This window comes from Lycium ferocissimum, chromosome 6, assembly GCF_029784015.1.
Source record: "Lycium ferocissimum isolate CSIRO_LF1 chromosome 6, AGI_CSIRO_Lferr_CH_V1, whole genome shotgun sequence".
In the NCBI taxonomy this organism is placed as follows: Eukaryota; Viridiplantae; Streptophyta; class Magnoliopsida; order Solanales; family Solanaceae; genus Lycium; species Lycium ferocissimum.
The window spans coordinates 57,929,440-57,949,483 of record NC_081347.1 but is presented as its reverse complement, the minus strand read 5'-3'; the positions used below and the strand labels follow the sequence as shown (position 1 = coordinate 57,949,483).

At 35.1% G+C, this 20,044-nt stretch overlaps 1 protein-coding gene across 1 annotated transcript; it reads left to right on the top strand.

Moving 5' to 3' along the window:
* Nucleotides 1-16,972: 16,972 nt before the first annotated feature.
* On the top strand, nt 16,973-18,165 carry LOC132060842 (uncharacterized). The gene is made up of 2 exons (XM_059453751.1): nt 16,973-17,072; nt 17,825-18,165. Exons 1-2 carry the CDS (start codon nt 17,018-17,020, stop codon nt 18,112-18,114), a joined length of 345 nt encoding a protein of 114 aa, XP_059309734.1. The 5' UTR covers nt 16,973-17,017; the 3' UTR covers nt 18,115-18,165.
* The last annotated feature ends 1,879 nt before the right edge of the window (nt 18,166-20,044 follow it).

Genomic DNA, 20,044 nt, shown 5'->3' with positions numbered 1-20,044 from the left:
AGCCAAAATTCAGAAAATCTCGCACAAATCCCGAGGCAAATGAGGTACAAGAATATTCACTGAAGCATCTAACGAGTTCACTGTTTTGGGACGATATCTTTAAATACGCCTCGTATTTCATTATACAGACCGTAAAGTAGATCGTAAAGTGGAACATAAAAAGTTGTCCTCAAGCTGAGCTCACTGTCTCGAAAATAGGATCCTTAAATACGGCCTGTATTTCACTTTACGGACCGTATATCAGCTCGTAAAAAGTAGGGTCCAAAGTTGAGTATTCTGCCTCTAGGACTAATCCTTAAATACGATTGAAGTTTACGAACCGTATTTCACTTTACGGACCGTATATCAGCTGGTAAAAAGAAGGGTCCAAAGTTGAGTATTCTGCCTCTAGGGATAATCCTTAAATACGGTTTAAGTTTACGACCCATATTTCACTTTACGGTCCGTAAACTTCAAGGGGTCAGTCGTATACTGTTGGGGTCCAGTCGTATTTCACAAATACGGACAGTATATCAAAACACGGACCGTATTTGGTGAGAGGCTAGTCGTCTTTTCTAAGGTACCTATCTTGACTCAAAGCTTCGATTCCTTCCACTTCTATTTCATTTCATTCCTCAAAAATTTCTTGAGCCTTGATTGTAAGTGTTGACACCCAATTTTGTCCCTCCTTTATTTCAATTTATTTCCTGGAGCTTTTAAATTTATTAAATCTAAATACTTTATTTTCACTACTATTTTTAACGCTACTACTATTACTATTATTATCCTTTTATTGTCATCTTGACTATTTTACTATCAACAACACTAGTATTATTTTATCACCTTTTTCTAATAGATTGTGATTATTTCATATCAAGATTCGACTTATTGAATTAATTATAAGTCCACTCTTTAATAGTATCTACATACATGGCGAGGTTATAATATTAGTATTTTATTTTCTATTATATTAATATTAATTACTACATACATGGTAAGCTTATAGTATTGGTACTTTATTTTCTACATATTGATCGTCGATTGCCATCATATAATAATATATTGCACGTGTTATTAAGTTAGAAGCCCAATGAAATTGATATGGAAGTGGGAATTTCAGCCATTAATAGCTCACATTTTTACTCAAAGTAAGCCCAAGACATAACATCCCATGTTTATGTATTCTAGGTCAAACAATAAAAACACCAACAAAGCTGCCTTTACGTGATTTTTGAAAAAAATCAAAAGGCTTTCCACTTTCTACCACTTTCCCTTTGTCTTTATATTGCAACAGATTTGTTGCACCATTTTAGTGAAAAAACGTTCACCAACAAAGCTGCTCCTTGGCAGCCATTGTTTGGCCAGTGAAAGGCTCCAGCCCGTGACTCTTCCCTTTCACAAAAAAAATGCATCAGCCTTCCTCTGTACACATCACAGGCGGCTGCTACACTGCCACCTGATACCTACATTTCCCTATTCATGTTTACTTCTCCTTCTTCATCTTTCTCTCTCACTTCCCTTCTTCATGAAATCATGTTTTTAAAATCATCAGTCCTACAGGGTAAAATGAGGTCTTTTCCCCATATCAAGAACAAGACAACAATAGTGTACGGCAGTTAAAGTTGAGCCACTATTTAAAGTATTGAGATTTAGCCATAACGGGGGGAGTGAAAAAGAAAAAAAAAGGGAGACCTTAAGCAGTCAGCCAAGAAAAGAACGGGGGAGAGAAAAGGATTTTGCTACTTCTTCACTCTCACTCTCACCACTGTTATCATCTCTAAAAAAGCTCTAAATATCTATTACAAATTTTCTTTTCTGTCCCGGTGGACTTTAGCCGTGACAAAAGTCATTTGAATTCATCTGTGTCGAGTTTCGGATCTGTTCATAACGAGAGAGTAGATTCGAGGCCCCGACGTCTCAGCTCGCCGCACCCACGAGAGGTAAATCCAACGCTATTATTGGCTTTTCATGTTAAATTCTTTTTACTCGGGATAATCATGTTTTTTTTTAGGATCCTGTTATAGTTAGATTTGGTAGTCGTTGTTTCATCTATGGTTCTAAACCTCCACAAAGTTATAGCATTGGAAGCATATTCCTTAGTTTGGAGTTTTAATGAGTTAAAGAACCATGGTTGAAACTTCTTCCTCTAATCGCTAAAAAATGCATGTGGACAGAATGTTTATAGTCTTTTCCAGGTGTTAAATTATATATATTTGTTGGAGATTTTCGCTGCTAGAAACTATGTATTAGATTCTGCGTTAAATAAAATGCCCACGAGCTTTGAGTAGTGTGTGTCTGTTTATTTTAAATTGGTTAACATGAGTGCATGATTGCATGTCATACTATAGTTCTCATGACTTGAAGTAAAACTTTTCATTAGTTCATAATGACCAGTTAAGCTTAAAGTTATTTGTAGTAGAAATCAAAACCAGCCTCTCTGTTAGCACGAGTTAAATTTTTATAGTCCTAGTTACCATGACATTTTAATACCTGCTTTAACATGAGTTTGCATATTGCGTATTTCTCCTCTAATTTTAATATTCGCTAAGAATCGTATATTCATCCCTAACTCATATTTACTTTCTTTTCTTTGCTTGCTTGAACACCGGAGCCGAAGAGTTTCACTTTGAGACTCCACGACACCGCTGCCACACGAAGTCATACATCACCTTCTCTCGGTCCCTCTATTAAATAGCGACATTTAGAGGATTTTCTCCTTTCGCAGGAGTCGGATTCGAGTCGTTTATTTTATCCTATCTCCATCTTGTCTTTTATATGACTTATTGCTTGTTGTTCGACTAAATTATCATTGTTTATTTCGGTCGTGACTTTAGCTGCATAAAATAGAGACTTCTTAGTATCTTGACCTTTAGCTAATAGATAATTATTTTTTTAACTTCCTTAGTAAGAGTTTTAAACTTGTCAATGTCGCATGGTAAAATTGATTTCTTAAGATGTTATTAAACATGGAAGTTTAAGCTTTGAATTAGAATTTGAACCAAAATGACATTGGTTCGTAACTTTTTTTTTTCATTTGGAGAAAAAATGTTCTGCCAAACTAAAGTTCTTTTTCTTCAAAAAAAAAAAAATGCTTTCCTAAACATTATACTTGCCAACTTTATACTCTATATTATATTTATAAACATATCTTCAGACTACTAGTTATAGTGACTTATAAAACGTTCCCCTTTTTACATCGAGCTTTAGCCTAATTAAATTTGAGTCCGGTCGGATTAACCATTATTAATGGAATTTAGAGGATGCCTAACACCTTCCCTCTAAGTTAGTTGAACCCGTACCTAGAATCATTTGGTTTCGTAGATTTTAAATAAAACTTTAGATAATTATTCTAATTACCCTAGGTGTCCTAATTCACCCTAAAATAATTAGGTGGCGACTCTTAACTTTAAATAACCCCGGAATTGCCGGGATGTTGTAAACTATTTTGACTTAGGTTAAAATAGGGTATGACAGCTTGGCGACTCCGCTGGGGAGTATACTTAGGTTCTAACCATAACGGACTTAGTTTAATTAGGCTTTATGTGCTAACTTAATTACTTTACTTGCTTTAAATTTTTTCACATGCTATAAATTGTTTGCGTGATATATTTTTGTTTGATCTAGATTGTTTGCATGATATATTATTTTGTTTGATATAAATTGATTATGTGTTACTTGCTTTGATATAAATTGTCATTCCGTTTCACTTTTCTCCACTTCTGGAAACTCACACTATCACACGTACACGCGAGGTGTGTTTTGCGCACCCGTAAATTTCTTTCAAAAACCCAAATTTTAGGAGAGTTGGCATATGCGCGGGGTGTCCTAATACCGGTGACCGCGTAGCCTTCTCACTCGAGTAGTCCGCTCGGGAACCTTGCGTCTAGTAAACCAACTCTTAGTCAACACAGGATAGAGCTAAACCAACACCCGTTATTAGGAGCATACATTTCATGACCTAGGAGGTTTAATACCCTTGGTGTATTAAACCCATTAGATGACTTTTACCCAAAGTCCAAGTGGGTCCACGACCCCAAGTGACACTAAATCATACTTTGTGTGCATGTTTGAAGGATAACTGTGCCTAAATATTATTTGTTTGCTTTAATTAATTAAACTTTAGGAGGGAGGAACAACTAACATTCTTATGGCGGTATGGATTTACGTTGAAGTACAACAAGTGACGGAGATCAAGGACGCCACAAAATGGAGCACGACCCAAATTATGGATCATGCGGGCACCCACACTAACCCTCACGGTGGGCGAACCCTTGGATAACTACCTTAATTTGATACAACATGCGGAATAAATACTTTTATTATAAGAAATTCCCAAAATCTGGTCTAGACTCATACAAGAGCTTCTAAGAAGTTTACAATTTGAATAGATAACGGACTCAAGCTGGATACGACTTCGTTGAAGGATAGAGAACAACGAAATCTAAGGAGAGACTACGGGTTGCAATATCTCAAATAGCTCACCCAAACGCCTTTGACGAATGCCTCGAAACGGTCGTGAGACTCCGAACATCGCCTGAAAATAACTCTACACTCCAAATAGGAGTGTAGCAAAAGTAGTATGAGCACAACACTGGGCTCGTAGGTATCATAGGCCGACAAAGACTAGATAACGTATATAAAGACAACAAGCAAGAAAAACATATAAACCAACAAGTACAAGTCAATATGAATCCATATCCACGAGAACAAGTCATCTTTTATGTTATAGCATCTAAACCCAATTGTGCCAAGTCTTAGTATAATCAATCCGAATCGGTACATCACGGTAGTATCACAACAATCAAGAAAAGAACCAAGATATAATGCAATGCAATAATGTATGTAGGATGAATGCAATGCATATGCGATTTTGTACAACATGTCCGGACGGAGCTTAACTCCACGTCTCGGCGATCATGACCCATGGGGGACCCGCGAAGTCCATGTACCACTCGCTCCGGAATATAACCTCGGATCACGAGCACACTCTCACGATCCCGGCAAAGACCTCGGGCATCGGACACTCCATCGTTCCGGCAAGAAACCTCGGGCAACAAACACTCATCTCTCTTTTACCCTCTCCGGCAAAGACCTCGGAGGCTACACTCTCTCACATATCATCATTAGTGCCATAACCATGCATATATCAATGTATCATGGAAATGCATATGAGTATGATGAAATGTAATGTTAAAAACCAATTCAATCCGAAACGGTACCGCACATGGAATACAAGTAATATCGGCAATAAGGCTACACAAAAAGCCACGATGGGATCACCATTCTCATCTCCATATCAATCAAGTAAAGCACCGCAATATCATAGTCATGATATATCATTAGTCACGATACTCAATGTCTCAAGTGGCAACGAGCACACAAAAAAAAAAATAGATCAAGATAAGTCAACAACACAACGGGATGTGTATCCCCCAATCATACAACAAGGTCCAACCTAAGAAAATATCTAACCCAACTTGATACCCGCGAGGTTTATATGCATTCTCCGACAATATCATCTAAACATACGCTTCGCTAATCAAAGTCTCACCATAAGGTAAACCGTAACCTACCTCAATGCCGACCAGTGTCACGAACTCCCATGCCAAAGCTTTTTCCTTCGAAGTGCTTCCGATCGGACAAGGTCTTTAGTGCTTATTCGTCACACAATATGTGTACGCTACCCAATAATACTTCAACCTATATTAAGACGCCAACAACTATGGTTAAGCTACGGGGAGATTCAAACGTATTCTAACGTTAGTAACTCCTTTCTAGATGTTTAGGCGATGTTTTCTCTTGTATCTAAACCAACCACATACTACCAATACAACATCAATAATTATGTGTTCAATACCAATCCGGACAGCCCACACAATATTCTAAACAGCCCACATTCATAACATGCAATAACGATTCACATACGGCTTCGACATTCTCAAGTTACTTTTATTAGTTTGTAGCCTTAACGTTTGCATGTAACAACTTATAACAGCCCATCCAACATACAATATGATGTATACTCTTAACTTATAATTATTCTTTCCAACTTAATGAAAACACAAGTCCAAAACAGTCCACTACCACAACATGTCCAAAACAGTCTCTAACCGACAACATAACGATGTTCGGAATTCTTGCAAACGTTTACGAACATACTAAGCCAACCACATGCGATTTTTATACATCATTTCATGTCTTCTTTTCATATAATTTTAGTAAGTTATGACCAGCTATCCACACGACAAGTACAACATCAATTCATACGCAACTACGCTATATCGTCATTTTTATAATCCTTAAAACAACTCACAAATGACTTTAGTTTCAACTCCAACCATTAAACACCTTCCTTTCCATCATAAAATTCATGATAATAACAATCAAAATATCAAGTAAAAACAGTTCACTAACTTCTTCACAAAACAGTCCACACACGGCTACACCATGCTTCAACATCTCTCACATAAAATCATAGATTCAACCATTTTCATACTAACATAACTTCACCTTTAACCTTCCAATTCTTTTCATTCTTTTTACCATGAGATCTATGATAGTAACAACCATATTTATTAAAGAAAATCAGTCCATTAATTCCACCAAAACAGTCCCTACGGCCAACTAACATTCCAACACCAACTTTCATGATTTTATGCATGCGATTCATGTTCGTCAAGTTACAACCATACTTCAACATCAACACATATAACCCCATAACTACCATCATGTTCCAACATCAACACACCTTATTTCATGCATACAACTTATATTCACACATCTACATCACCCTTAATACATGACAAGAAAGTTAGATCTTACCTTGACAACTTGACTTCTCTACTTGGCTAGAGTTGGTGACTTGAGATGGAAATGGTTCTTGTTGCTCCAAAGACTATCTTCACGTTTTAGGGACCTTCTAAAGGGTTGAAACACCTTGGAAAATAATTTTTGGATCAAGACTCAAAGGGCTCAAAAATCAGCCCCTTGGCCGAATGCTCTCTCTCTCTAGGCTTAAGTTTTCTTTCTTTGTGTTGTGTAGTTGAAATGAATTGTGATGGCTGATTTCTTGGTCATTATTTGGTTCAACTTTGATGCCTACAAGTTGGTCACATGCTCCACTTATGGCATGATTCATTCCATTAACTTTACACTTTAAATTTTCTAATTTGTTTTCTACAACTTTTGGCCAACCTCACCTTCTTGTTTCTCCTTTCTTCTTTCTTTTCAATTGTTTACAAGACAATTGTATGTGTGGTGAATGATTCATACACCACCCTTTGTCCATTGTAATTATGCCAAGATGAATGAGCAATATTTAATGTGAAATGATCCCTCCACCATGTTATGTCCTCCTAAAACAATGTATACTTTCATAAAGTAGTAGATGCTTAAATATTCAAATGCATGCCTCACATGGATGCCTTATTTTCAGTCACTTGGCTGAATTCCATACTCCTTTCTTTCAATTTGGTTGTCCACAATATAATGTAAGTGTAGTGGATGAATCACATTTAAATGTATATTTGTATGTCTCCCATAGTAGTCTTATTTAAGATGACTTTGAGTCATCTTTTGGACATGGCATGTTAATGCTCATATTGGCTCATTGTTGCCACTAATTTTAACTTAACACCACAATTAAGTAGTTCCTAATTTCCATTAATGCTTCTATACCAAACAAAATTTGTAGATAAATTGTGACTTCAAACGAAATCGGAAGTTAAAGTCTCTACTTTGTATCTTGAGATAGTCTTAATACTCAGCCCGACTTGAATCATCCATATCTCCTTACCCCGATATCATTTTGACGAGCTGTTTGTTGCGTTGCAAACTAGACTCGATGAACTTAATTTTAGGCTTTTGAAACACCTTAAAACTCCTCATATACTAGGAGATATGCCTCCTACAATATAGGCTAAAATCGGGTCCGAGATTTTACTGAAATTGTTCCGATTCATTTCGTTTAACTTCTAATCCTCTTCCAACCTCATGTAACCTCTTATACATACATATACACAGTCATTTACATCCATAACAATTCATATACATGTCTCGAAGGGTCCGTAGAATCACAATAACCATAAGTAGAACTCACAAAGCTTCGACGAAACTCCAATCGAAAAAGTATATTCCTATCTTTTGTCCATCTTCTATATCATTACTAATAATCTCAAATACTTTAAAAGGTCACTCACATTACCTCATATACATACTCATAACGCGATTTCAAATCCTTTAGGTTACCGAGTCACCTCGAGATACTTAAGACAACCATATTTATAACGATATTCTTACTAACTCGATTAACTTTCCTTGAACCTTCTTAACTCATTCTTTCTTGTTTTAATACAAGTAGCAAGGATTATTATGGAGTGTGACATTCTCCCCTCCTTTAGAACATTCGTCCTCGCATGTCAAATGAGGACTAAAACTCGTCAATTAAATAACCGAATCACCCATTATCGCGGACTATAGACGAAGATTTGACCACGAAAAGGGTGTTTTAGGAATATTATGCCTAAAACGGATGCATATTATTGTAATCAATATAATCATAACCATGCAATTTTATACTTAATATTAAAGCATCTAAAGAATTATCGTCTTGCAAAAATACCGGTTAGGATAAGCATTAAAATAAGCCGGTCTATAAGCTAAACTTGTTTGGACGGTCCATTATGAGGGATTTCTTCCGGTTTTAATTTCTTCCATCTCTTAGAGCTGCTATAAAGCTTTCTGGTAAACCTCTTAAAGTTAAAGGTTTAAATGCAACTTGTATTAACCCAATATGCATAAATCTATGAGATACCCTATAAGGGCCAAGATCACTGTCAGATAATAGTCTAAAAGTAGCATGATCATTATCTACAATCATCGTTTCTTCAGTAGTTTTAACTACTTGTTTGAGACCTATTTTCTCAAAAGTACCCATTTAGTAAATTGTTCTGGGTTCAATCTTAGGAATCGCCCATTTATTAAGGAGATCCAGTTCTTGAGGAGTATCACATTCCTCTTTTTTACTGTTTTTAACAGTTCTTTTTTTATTTATAAAATTCATCTTATAAGATTGTTGAATTACATCACCTATTGCTACTGAATTACCATGGCTCTGATACCATAACGGAGCAGGATCCAGCCTTAACATGATGCCATATAGCTGGTTTCACTGGCCAATTAAAAGGTTGGTGGGATAATTATTTAACTAATGTGCAGCGTCATGCTATTCTAAGCGCTGTTAAGCAAGAAGGTGAAGAGGAAGCACCTGTTGCTAATATAGTTTATACACTTGTTATTAATATTGTTGAACATTTTTCAGGAAGATGGACGGATAACAATGAGTCTATTCGCACCATGCTTCAAAACCTTAGATGCAAGACCCTAACCTCATTTAGGTGGTATAAAGATGTTTTCCTTTGCAGGGTCATGGAATTACCAGAGAGTAATGACTCTCATTGGAAGTCCAAATTCATAGATGGACTCCCTCCTCTTTTTGCAGAAAGGGTTAGAAAAGCTCTTCGAAAAGGGGAAAGAAGTATTAATTATGATAATTATACTTATGGTAAATTAATTGGTACTTGTATGCAGGAAGGATTAGCCTTATGTAATGAGATTAGGCTCAACCAGCAGATCAAGCGCCATGGTCTTAATCAAAGACAACAATTAGGAGAATTTTGTGGACAATTTGGTATGGATATTCCACAATCTTCGGACAATTTGGTATGGATATTCCACAATCTTCTAAGAAGCCTCATAGGCATAAAAAGAAGCATAAAGACTTCCAACAATGGAAGGAGAAGCGTCTACAAAAAAGAACTAGGCGCAAAAGGCCTTTAAGGAAAGGAAGGATTTTATTAAATCCAAAAACCCAAAAGCCTGTTATAAGTGTGGCAGAGTAGGTCATTTCTATAAAAATTGTAAGGTTAAGGACAAGATTAAAGCCCTTAACATAGATGATGACCTTAGAGAATCTTTATATAAGATTTTGCTAAATTCAGATCCAGAACCAGAGGATAATTCTGGTGAAGAGAGTGATAGTTCTTCCAATCCCTCTTCGAATGAAGATATTAGGGTATTAAATGAAGAGAGTTATATCTCAACCAGTTCAGAGGATGAGTGTCAACAATGCCAAATAGGGCAACCTTGTGTCAAAACTAAGGAAGACGATGAGTTTTATAAACTTGTTTCCCAATTCAGTGAAAACAGTCTTCAAGTTTTAGATGGTAATAACCTCGTTGACCTCCTTAAATATATTAAGGATCCAAACCTTAGGTCCCAAATCATAGACCAAATAGGTTCAAAACAGCAGCCCCAAGAAGAACCAACGGCTATAGAAATTAGAGAACCTACAAGACCTTATACTATGGCTAGAGTCAAAAAAACTCCTCCAAGAACGCCGGAATATTATAAGTACACCGGCAACTACTCAAGACTTGGAAAGAGAGGTTCATAACCTGAAACAATAAATCTCCACTCTTAGGAGACACCAGATTACCTTAGATCATAGGGTCTCGCAACTGGAGGGGAAAGGAAAACAAATTATAGAACCACCAGCTCATCATACTGTAGAAAACCTACCAGTTAATAACACCGTAGAGACTGCTGCTACGGAGGAAGGAGAAAGTAGTAATCCCAGTTCCAATTTTTTAATAAAATTAGAAACCATTACTTCTTTTAAATTTTTTATAAAAGTTACTCTTTTAATAGATTATAATTTCAAAAAAGAGTTTACTGCTCTAGTTGATAGCGGAGCAGATTTAAGTTGTATTCAAGAAGGATTAATTCCTTCAAAATATTTTCAAAAAACTACTCATAGTTTAAGGTCTGCTAGTGGCCAAAAAATGAGTATTACTTATAAATTACCCAAAGCTTATATTTATCAAGATAAAGTTTGTATTCCTGAAAACTTTGTGTTGGTAAAAAATATCTCTAATCAAGTTATTTTGGGTACTCCATTCATTCATAAATTATTTCCTATTCAATGGATGGATGACAAAGGATTTATAGGAACCTATGATGATAAGCCTATCAAATTTGAGTTTATAACTGAACCTTTTTCAAGGATTTTAAATGAAATCAAAGATAGACTGATGAATAAACATCAGCAAATCAATTTTCTTAAACAAGAAATTTATATTCTTCAAATTGAGGATATTTTACAAAATCCTAAATTACGGGAAAAAATTGAGTTTATAAAAAATCAATTTTCTCTACAAATCTGTAGTGACCATCCTAATGCTTTTTGGGACATATAATAATAATAATAATAATAATAATAATAATAATAATAATAATAATTTACCATTGCCCATCAAATTGCTGACTTAAACTTTTCAGAGACATTTGGCTAGTCAAAATGCCTTCATAAGTATTCATGTCAAGGTAATTGTGTTCATAAGTAGGTTCCGCTTGAGTGACTTCGGCCTGATTTCTAGACGGGGCTTCTCGACGAGGTCTATTTCGGGCTTCTCGAGGAGCCGCAACCATGAATTCTATACGGGGCTTGGGTCCTTCTCTACATACATTTCAAGGACGCTTAAAGTTATGTATTCCCTATAATCATAAGGCGCCTTCAAATAATCCGTCAACGAACCATCGTCTTGAATGTACCACTGTCCATAACTAGTTACACCTTGCAGCGTAAATGACATTGGATATCTTCCAATTATATTTAAATCAAAATCACTCCTACTAACTTGTAGTCTAGTATACAAGGCTTGGAGTAGTTTTCAGAATTTTAAGTTAAGTGGAAACTTAACATGGTATTTTGCGGGAGAATTATAACGTAAATTATTTTCCTCGAATATAATTTCTCCGTCCCAGAATAAAGAAACTCTAATTTTTGGAACAACTTCCATTTTTTGACTAATTGAGGAGGAGCACAAAATGTAAAAGTTGGATGAAACTTAGAATTTGTGTTATAAATTGGATGAAACTTAGAATTGTTTCTTTCATACAAAATCTGTATTAATAAGGTTTGAAGTTTGAATATTCAACCAACGCATGCATGCAATTAGTGTATCTTGCAGTGTTACGTCAAATCAAATTAAGTATGTAGTGTTGCACAACGCATGAATTAACCGCGTTATGCCAGAATAACGCAGTAAAATACTGCGTTATGTCAGAATAGCGCAGTAATTTACTGCGCTATATTACTGCACTGTTTTTTCACCCTCAGTTGTCATACAGAAAAACGTCATAATTCGAATCCAAAATTTGCGTTTCATGCAGCAAGTGTTATATAATGTAATTTGACGAATAGCTACCAACCACACAAAATTGAGTTACTATGTCATTTTTTTAACCAATTTGGAGATATTAGTTGTGTTATATCGTTCTCTCCAGGAGACATATTCGACGCAATGGGTAGGATATGGGAATTGGGTGAAGATTTTGAATACTCGAACAACCCGAACAAGAGATACAACCAACGTTACAACAATATGATGACAGACGAGTGGAATTGGCCTGTTAGGGAGGCTGCAGCACTGGAACAAAACTTGAGGTCACTAGGGCTTAAACGCTCAAAAAGACGTGCTATGTCAATGCCTCGTGGCACTCCACAAGAGTTGAATTTTGCTCTTAACCGCTTTCGCAAAGAAAACAATCGGATGAAAATACGTTGCCTCAGGGTAGAATATGGTCAACATAGTTATGTCAGATTCAGATCCAAGTGGGATTTACCAGGGCCGGCTGAATAACAAGGCAAGTGAGGCAATGGCCTAGGGCCCCACTTTTTTTAAAGTCCCTATATATATATATATATATATATATATATATATATATATATATATATATATATATATATATTTACTAAAAAAAAAGTATATTGTACTCATACGTTTGACTCTATATATTAGGGTAAAAGTAAAAAGTAACATCTTCCTTTGTTAGGAGTGGGGCCCACGTTTTGGGAATATTTTTGGGAAAAAAGTATAACTTCTGTCCTTTTTTTTGGGGAGTAATTGTAACGCTAAATTGGAAGAATGTAAACATTTTTTTTAGGTAGATTTGACAGTATCCTTATTTATTCGGGTAACTATTCTATTGTTCATATCTATGCATTTCTTCTTCCTTTCATCATTCTTCTACTCTTTTATTATTGAAAATTCTCAACTCTCCTACCTCCTTCGAATATTCTGGCACGCAAAACATAGTGCTTACAAAAGATCAAAGATTTACTTTTTGACGTCTTCTTCAAATTATCAAGCAACGCAACACTATTTCGATATCATTATATCACTTATCAAATTCTTGAACCAGGTTTTATTGTTCTAACTTTATCTTATATTTCATTGAAAATTTGTCATTGTTGGTATTCTTATTTCATAAGTATATATTTTTGCTTTAGTTATTATTAGAATTTATTCAGTTTAAATATGTCAACTAGAAAATATGAATCCGGTTGTGCAACTGTTGCCTCAGCCGAAATAAGTTTTTCAAAACTAAAATTGATAAAATCTTATCTAAGATTAACAATATCTCAAGAGAGATTGAATGGATTAGCTATATTATCAATTGAAAAAGAATTGTTAGAACAAATAGATTATAAAACAGTGATTAATGAGTTTGCAACTAAAAAAGCTAGAAAAGTAAACTTTAAATAAAAATATATATGATGATCTTTCTTTTTTTAAGGAAAAAAAAAATTAGGGCCTCTTTATGAAGTTTGGCCTGAGGCCCCCGATTTTGTTGAGACGGCCCTGGGATTCACATTGTGAGATGTCTGATGAAGATGATTCCCCATGATATTATTAATAGTTGTACTGTATTAAATAAAGTTGGTGGGGTCATAGTCATGATCCCACAACCTATTGAGTTTGATCCCTATATAAAGAGCCTTTTGCTACTTATTATCTACTTAAAATTCAATGTCGAATAGTAGAAATATAGATTGGTCGGTATTTTTTTCCACAGGATTCGAAGAGCAGTGGTGATGACAACTCAAATCATAGCAACTATTCCGGTGATTCCTCAACCGACAACAGTAAATTCGTGCTAGACGATTTCAAGTCTTACCTTTTAATAGAGCGTAATGACGATTTTCGCGAGCTGAAATATACAGATCCACGTGAATATTACTGTGGTTTACTTCGCGAATAGGCATATCGGTACGCCGAATCACAACGTCTTGTTCGTGACTTGCAAAATCTCAACATCCCAACAAGGTACTCAATAACCATGCCTCGAGTAGGTCCAGAAACTTGCGAGGCTGTCGTACAAAGGATTAGAAAAGAAAAAAACAGAATGCTAGCAAGACGTTGTAGATTTTACATGCTAAAGTTGGCCGAAGAACAAGCATCATCAACCGGTAGGGATTTAACATCTGAAAAAAAGATATGTCTTAAGAAACCCAAAATATTGTTCTGAGGACGATATTGAGGACTTTTATTCTGATGATGATTAAGAATATTGTGATTTTAGTTTTATGTTTAATTTATGATGATGTTGTTATTTTGAAGAATATTAGTATGTTTAGTTTTTCACCAACTCAAGGGCATGAATTGATGAATGTATTTTAAGTTTTTCTTTTTTTGATGATTGTATTTTTACTACTTTCGATTTATTATTAATGAACAAGTTTAAGTATTTTCATAAAGAACTTAAAGCTAATGACACCAAGTCTTCAAACAAAAATGGAGTTCGAGCACTTTTCAACCGCTAAAACAAAGAATCCAAGTTTTGCTTATCCTTGATGTATTGAGCCTACCTTATTAATCGCACAAAAATAAGTAGGGTTCTATATAAAATATTGAAGTTTCGGGGTCCCGAAGCATGATTAATCTATGGTGAAAGTACGTTAAAAAGTGTAAAGAAAGAGGATTTAACCAAAAGAAAAAAAGAAAAAACAATAAGGGGCGCTTTAGTGCAGTAGTTAACATCACCATTACAGTTAACTCCTTTATTACTGCGCTAAATGTAGTTTTCTCACCTTTTTTTTTTTGTTGGGGTATTTTGGTTCAAAAGCACTTTTTTGGGGTCATTTTGGTTCCGGACTCTTATATTTCCCAATTCGAACCATTCTACTCTCATTCACCAAATTGAAACTTAAAGAGTTCTAGAGGCGATTTGAAGAGCATTTAGAGTTGAATCATCTTTGAACAAGTTCCTTTGACCCTAATTTATGTTTATCTATTGTCTAAGTTAAAATATATGGTGAATTAAAGGGGTTAGTTGGAAAGTAAGTTGTAAACTCTAAATTTGTCATCTTGAAATCTTATGCTTTGGAAATGGGTTTTGTTGGTAAATATCGTTTAACCTAGTCATGAAGGGGGAATATTTTTATGCGGTGCTAACAATTTAATAACTATCTTTATAGCCCCAGAATGTTTCAGTTTATGCTCCTACCTATTAGCTGGATATACCAACAAAGATGTACGGTCTAATGAGGCTACTATGAAATATTTACTCATGGGTGGGGCAAGCTCTTCTTGGTTTGAGTAGATACTAAGTTGAATCATTCTAAATTTCTTGGTTTATGAATACGGAATGTTAGGGTTTTTTCCTAAATTGGGTTTTTTTTTTGTTAAGGGTTGAAATTGATGATTGATTGAGTTTAATTAGCAATTGAGGGATAGTATTGGACTTTCTAAGTATGGATTAACCGATTTTTACCTAAAATTTCTACTTTACCCTTGTGGCCCGATTTCCTCTTTAAAGAGGGTTGTTTTTGGGTTCGATTAGTATTGTAGCTTTATGGGTATCATTACTCTCCATTTCTAATGTAGAATACGTTGTTGAATAGACTTCGAACGTTCGGAACCTCTCCGAAAGGGCATGGCTTGTGTTGGATAGTTCGTGGCACCTACTCAGCATCGAGGTAGGTTACGATTTACCTTTTTGTAAGAATCCAATTAGTAAAGCATATGTAGGAGTTAGATATTGACGGGGAAAGCATGCTAGGCCTTCGGGTATGGAGTTGGGATGGAATTCTATTAGGTTGGTTGATGTTGTTTGTGGGCTTGTCGCCTTGTTTATGTGATTGGGGCTTGTCGCCTTATTTGCTATGTTGTGACTTGAGTATGCATTCATCTCTCTCTTGTTAGGTTATAGGACACAGAATATAACTCAGTTAAAACAGGTGATTTTTATATTCAGAACAGGGAGTACTTATGACTATGCTTCTCTTGTTCAATTCAGCTATCAGTCTGTTTCAGTTTCAGTATGTTCATGTTTATTGATTTGTGTTGCCCTTTCCGGAGCACCCCACAATAATTGTTTCTTTCAGTTGGTTTTACATACAAGTACAATTCAAATGTATTTACGTTCCTTTTGCACTCGGTCCGCATTTCACGATGCGAAAATGCGGTTTACGGAGACGACGGATCTGCTCGCTAGGATTCTCGTATCAGCTGCTTGGTGAGCCCCAGTTTCGTTCGGGGCGTTATCTTATTTACATAGTCAGGTATGCCGGGGGTCTTATCCCAGTAAACAGTCAGTACTTCATTATTCTATAGAGGCTTCATTGACTCGGACAATAGTCAGTCAGTGTTTAGGCAGGCTTTTATGTTAGTCAGGTTGGCTAAGTTTTCACATGTCAGACTTATTCCGCATTTATGATTATTCAGTTAGACATTTCAGCAACTCGACATGTTTATATATATTATATTCCGCATAGTATATGTCCCATGTTAATTCAGCCAGCTATTTGGTTCGCTCGGTCACATGCAGTCAGGCACCCAGTGCCGTATTACGCCCAGGCCATGGTTTGGGGCGTGACAGTTTATATGTTGTATATATGCAAGCTTTGTGATGAAAAAGAATGACAACATAAGAAAAGTGCATCTGATTTCTAATATCTTACGATAAAATGAAAATATTAAGCTCAAGTAAATCTAAATTTGTTTCCATTCTCACCTTCTAAAGAACTTGATTAATTTCCTTATGTTACTTACTATATACCTTCAAGATTTAATATTTTTGGAGGGCAACAGTTAGGTAAGTTGTTTGTTACACCACCTATATTTATCACATGACATCTAGTGCATTCATATACAAATTAAAAAAAAAAAATTATCAAGATATAGCTGTATAAAAAATGGAGAAGGCAACACACATTTTGTTCTCTCTTATATTCTTGTTCATTTTGTTAGGTAAGGTTTCTCTATTTTCTCTCTTCTTTCATAAGAGTGTTTCCTGTTTTTCTTGTGGTGGTTAAAAATAGACCTATGACTAAAATGAAGGTAGAAAGAAGAAAGAACTGTTTGTATGATTTGGTCTCATATATGAATGGTATAGGACAAAGTTGTAACTGTCAACATGCAATTTCAATTTCATCAGTCAAAGGCATATACACATATTTTATTACAACTGTCGTTTCATGGTGATTGTCTCTCTCCATAATTTTGCCCCGCCCCCAGCCATGCCCCAACCCACTCCCATAACTCCCTTCTACGCCCCACCTACCATATCTACGTTATCATAGTGTTTGACTAAATTATACTCTCTCTGTTTCAATTTATGTAAACCTATTTTTTTTTTTAATCCGTACCAAAATGAATGACCTCTTTCCTAATTTGAAAACAAATTCACTTTATGAAATGATTTACATCCACACAAATATTCAAGACTTATTTTGAACCACAAGTTTCAAAAGCTTTCACTCTTTCTTAAATGTCGTGTCCAGTCAAATGGGTTCACATAAATTGAAACGGAGGGAATAGTATATAAATTCTCTTGGAGCAATATTTTTGTTTACTTACCAAATTCAAAAAATATATAATTAAGAAAATCAATTATTTTCCAGGAAACATTGTTCCTCGTACCAAATGCACCCTTAATTTTTATATACTGTCAATGAATTTAACTATTGGTCTCTTTAACATTTCTTATGGTATATTCACAGGTTCACCATCATATATGGTGTTGGGACAAGTTCAAAAGTGTACAAGAGCACAAGATTGTGATCCTGCATCTTGCAAACGTGGAATTCTATCATGTATGGGAGGAAAATGTATATGTGACGAGCCACCAATTTACCTGACAAGTGATGGTTCTTCAAGAACGGATGTCAAATGCAAGAAAGATAGTGATTGTCCCGCAAGATGTCCTCCGAAATGTGTACCAATATGTATTATTGCAGCTTGCTTTTGTACTGGTCCTCCTGAGTGTACTGGAAACATGAAACAGATATAAGAGAATAATTTATCTTAATTTTTTAAGCAAAGAATAATGATAATAAAAATATTTCTCTTGTTCCTCATCTTTATATCTTTACCCTATCGATCGAAGCTACTCTGTTATTTTGCTTTTTTCTAATTTGCATGAGAGACAAGCACATTGTGCACTCAAGATGATGGATTTCACATGAGAGATAGAAGAAAGAATATTTGTCTCGATTCTATCTCTATCTTTCGACATCTCATCTCTATAATAAAGATCACGGAAAAGGGTTAAATATACCCCTGTACTATCAAAAATAGTTTTCGTTATACTTTTGGTTTAAATATACCTCTCTCGTTATACGTTTGGTCCAAATATAGTCTTCCATTATACTTCGGCACAAATTTGCCTTCAATTTTGACGGAGGGACACATGTCAAGCTCCTAATCAAATGACTGATCCCCAATTTTAAATACCCAATTCTTTTAGAAATTCACCCGTTTAACCCGACCCGATTCATTTTCTTTTCTTTTCATTTTCATTTTCTTTTCTTTTCATTTTCTTATTCTTCTTTTTGGACCCAAATCTGAATTTCTTTGATGAGTTCGCCGGAAAAAACGGAGACACAATACGGCAAGACTCATAGATGATCTTGGTCATCCCAAAATCAATATTTATGGAAAAATTGTCGCAAGTTAACTAATCCGTGGAATGTCTTTTCAGAAGTTACCTAGGGTGACTTATAGTATATCTTATTTATTGCTCAATTGCAAGCTAGTTTTTGCTTAGTTCGTGATGATATGTTGTCTTTTCAAAATTGGAGAGCATTATAATGTTAATATGGTTTTACTTGCAGGAGATAGAGAAGGAGTTACCAGGTGTTCCACCTCTCGAGCCTAAGTATCAGCTGCGCCGAACAAGCTCCCACCAGCATTTGGCTTTTAAGAGAAGAAGATGAAAAGAAAAGAAAACGAGTTGGGTTAAATGGATGAGTTTTTAAAGGAATCAGATATTTAAAATTGGGAATGAGTCATTTGGTTATGAGCTTGACACGTGTCCCTCCGTCAAAATTAAGGGCAAATTTGGGCCAAAGTGTAATAGGAGGGGTATATCTGGACCGAAAGTTTAACGAGAAGGATATATTTGGACTGAAAGTATAACGTTAGATACATTTAAACTATTTTTGTTAGTACACGAGTATTTGACCCTTTTCATAAAGATAATCCTTGTGTATTCTATGGTTTCTTACTTCAACAGGGTACAAGTATCTAAATTTGATGTTTTTAAATACTTTTTCAATCCTAATTCCAATATTAGAGTTAGTGGCCTGGATAATCACTCAACTTATGATAGTTGATCATTCACTACAAGAAAGTATAGAAATCGCAACAAATTTTTTTATATTTGGCAACAACTTAATTTTATTGTTGGCAAATGATTTTTTTGTTGCCAAAGAATTTAATTTTTTTTGCCATAGTATTGATTATTGTTGCAAAACGTACTTTTGGCAATAATAAAAAAAGTTGTTGCACTGATGATGCCAAAGTGCATAGGAAATTTCGCTCGTACTCTGTCAAATTCTAATATAGTTTAAAATATCTTCCCACAGAGATTGAAAAATCTATGCTACAGACTTGTAGTATTTATCTTTATTTGAGAGAATCAGATTGATGAAAGGAGAGTAGTGACTTAAATTTGTAAATTACTTTAACAAAAGAAACAACTTTCAAAAGATTATTTTAAAAGAGAGAGTTGGGAGTTGTTGAATCCACTTAGTGTATATATGACAATAAAACCTTTTTTTTTTAGTAAATTCCACAAAACAGTAGAAATAGTTCCTAGACTTGATTTGTGTTATGAGGAATAAAGACCTCTTGCGATTAGTCCTTAAATCAATAAACTTATTTGAAACAATCCCTCCGTGAGAATTAGAATTGAAAGAAATAAGATAGAGATCCCTCAA

What these genes read in the sequence shown, in the direction of transcription:
- LOC132060842 (XM_059453751.1), top strand. Translation starts at nt 17,018, where the DNA reads ATGGAGAAGGCAACACACATTTTGTTCTCTCTTATATTCTTGTTCATT. An exon ending in ATTCTTGTTCATTTTGTTAG is followed by an intron (nt 17,073 to 17,824) that starts GTAAGGTTTCTC and finishes GTATATTCACAG; the next exon opens with GTTCACCATCATATATGGTG.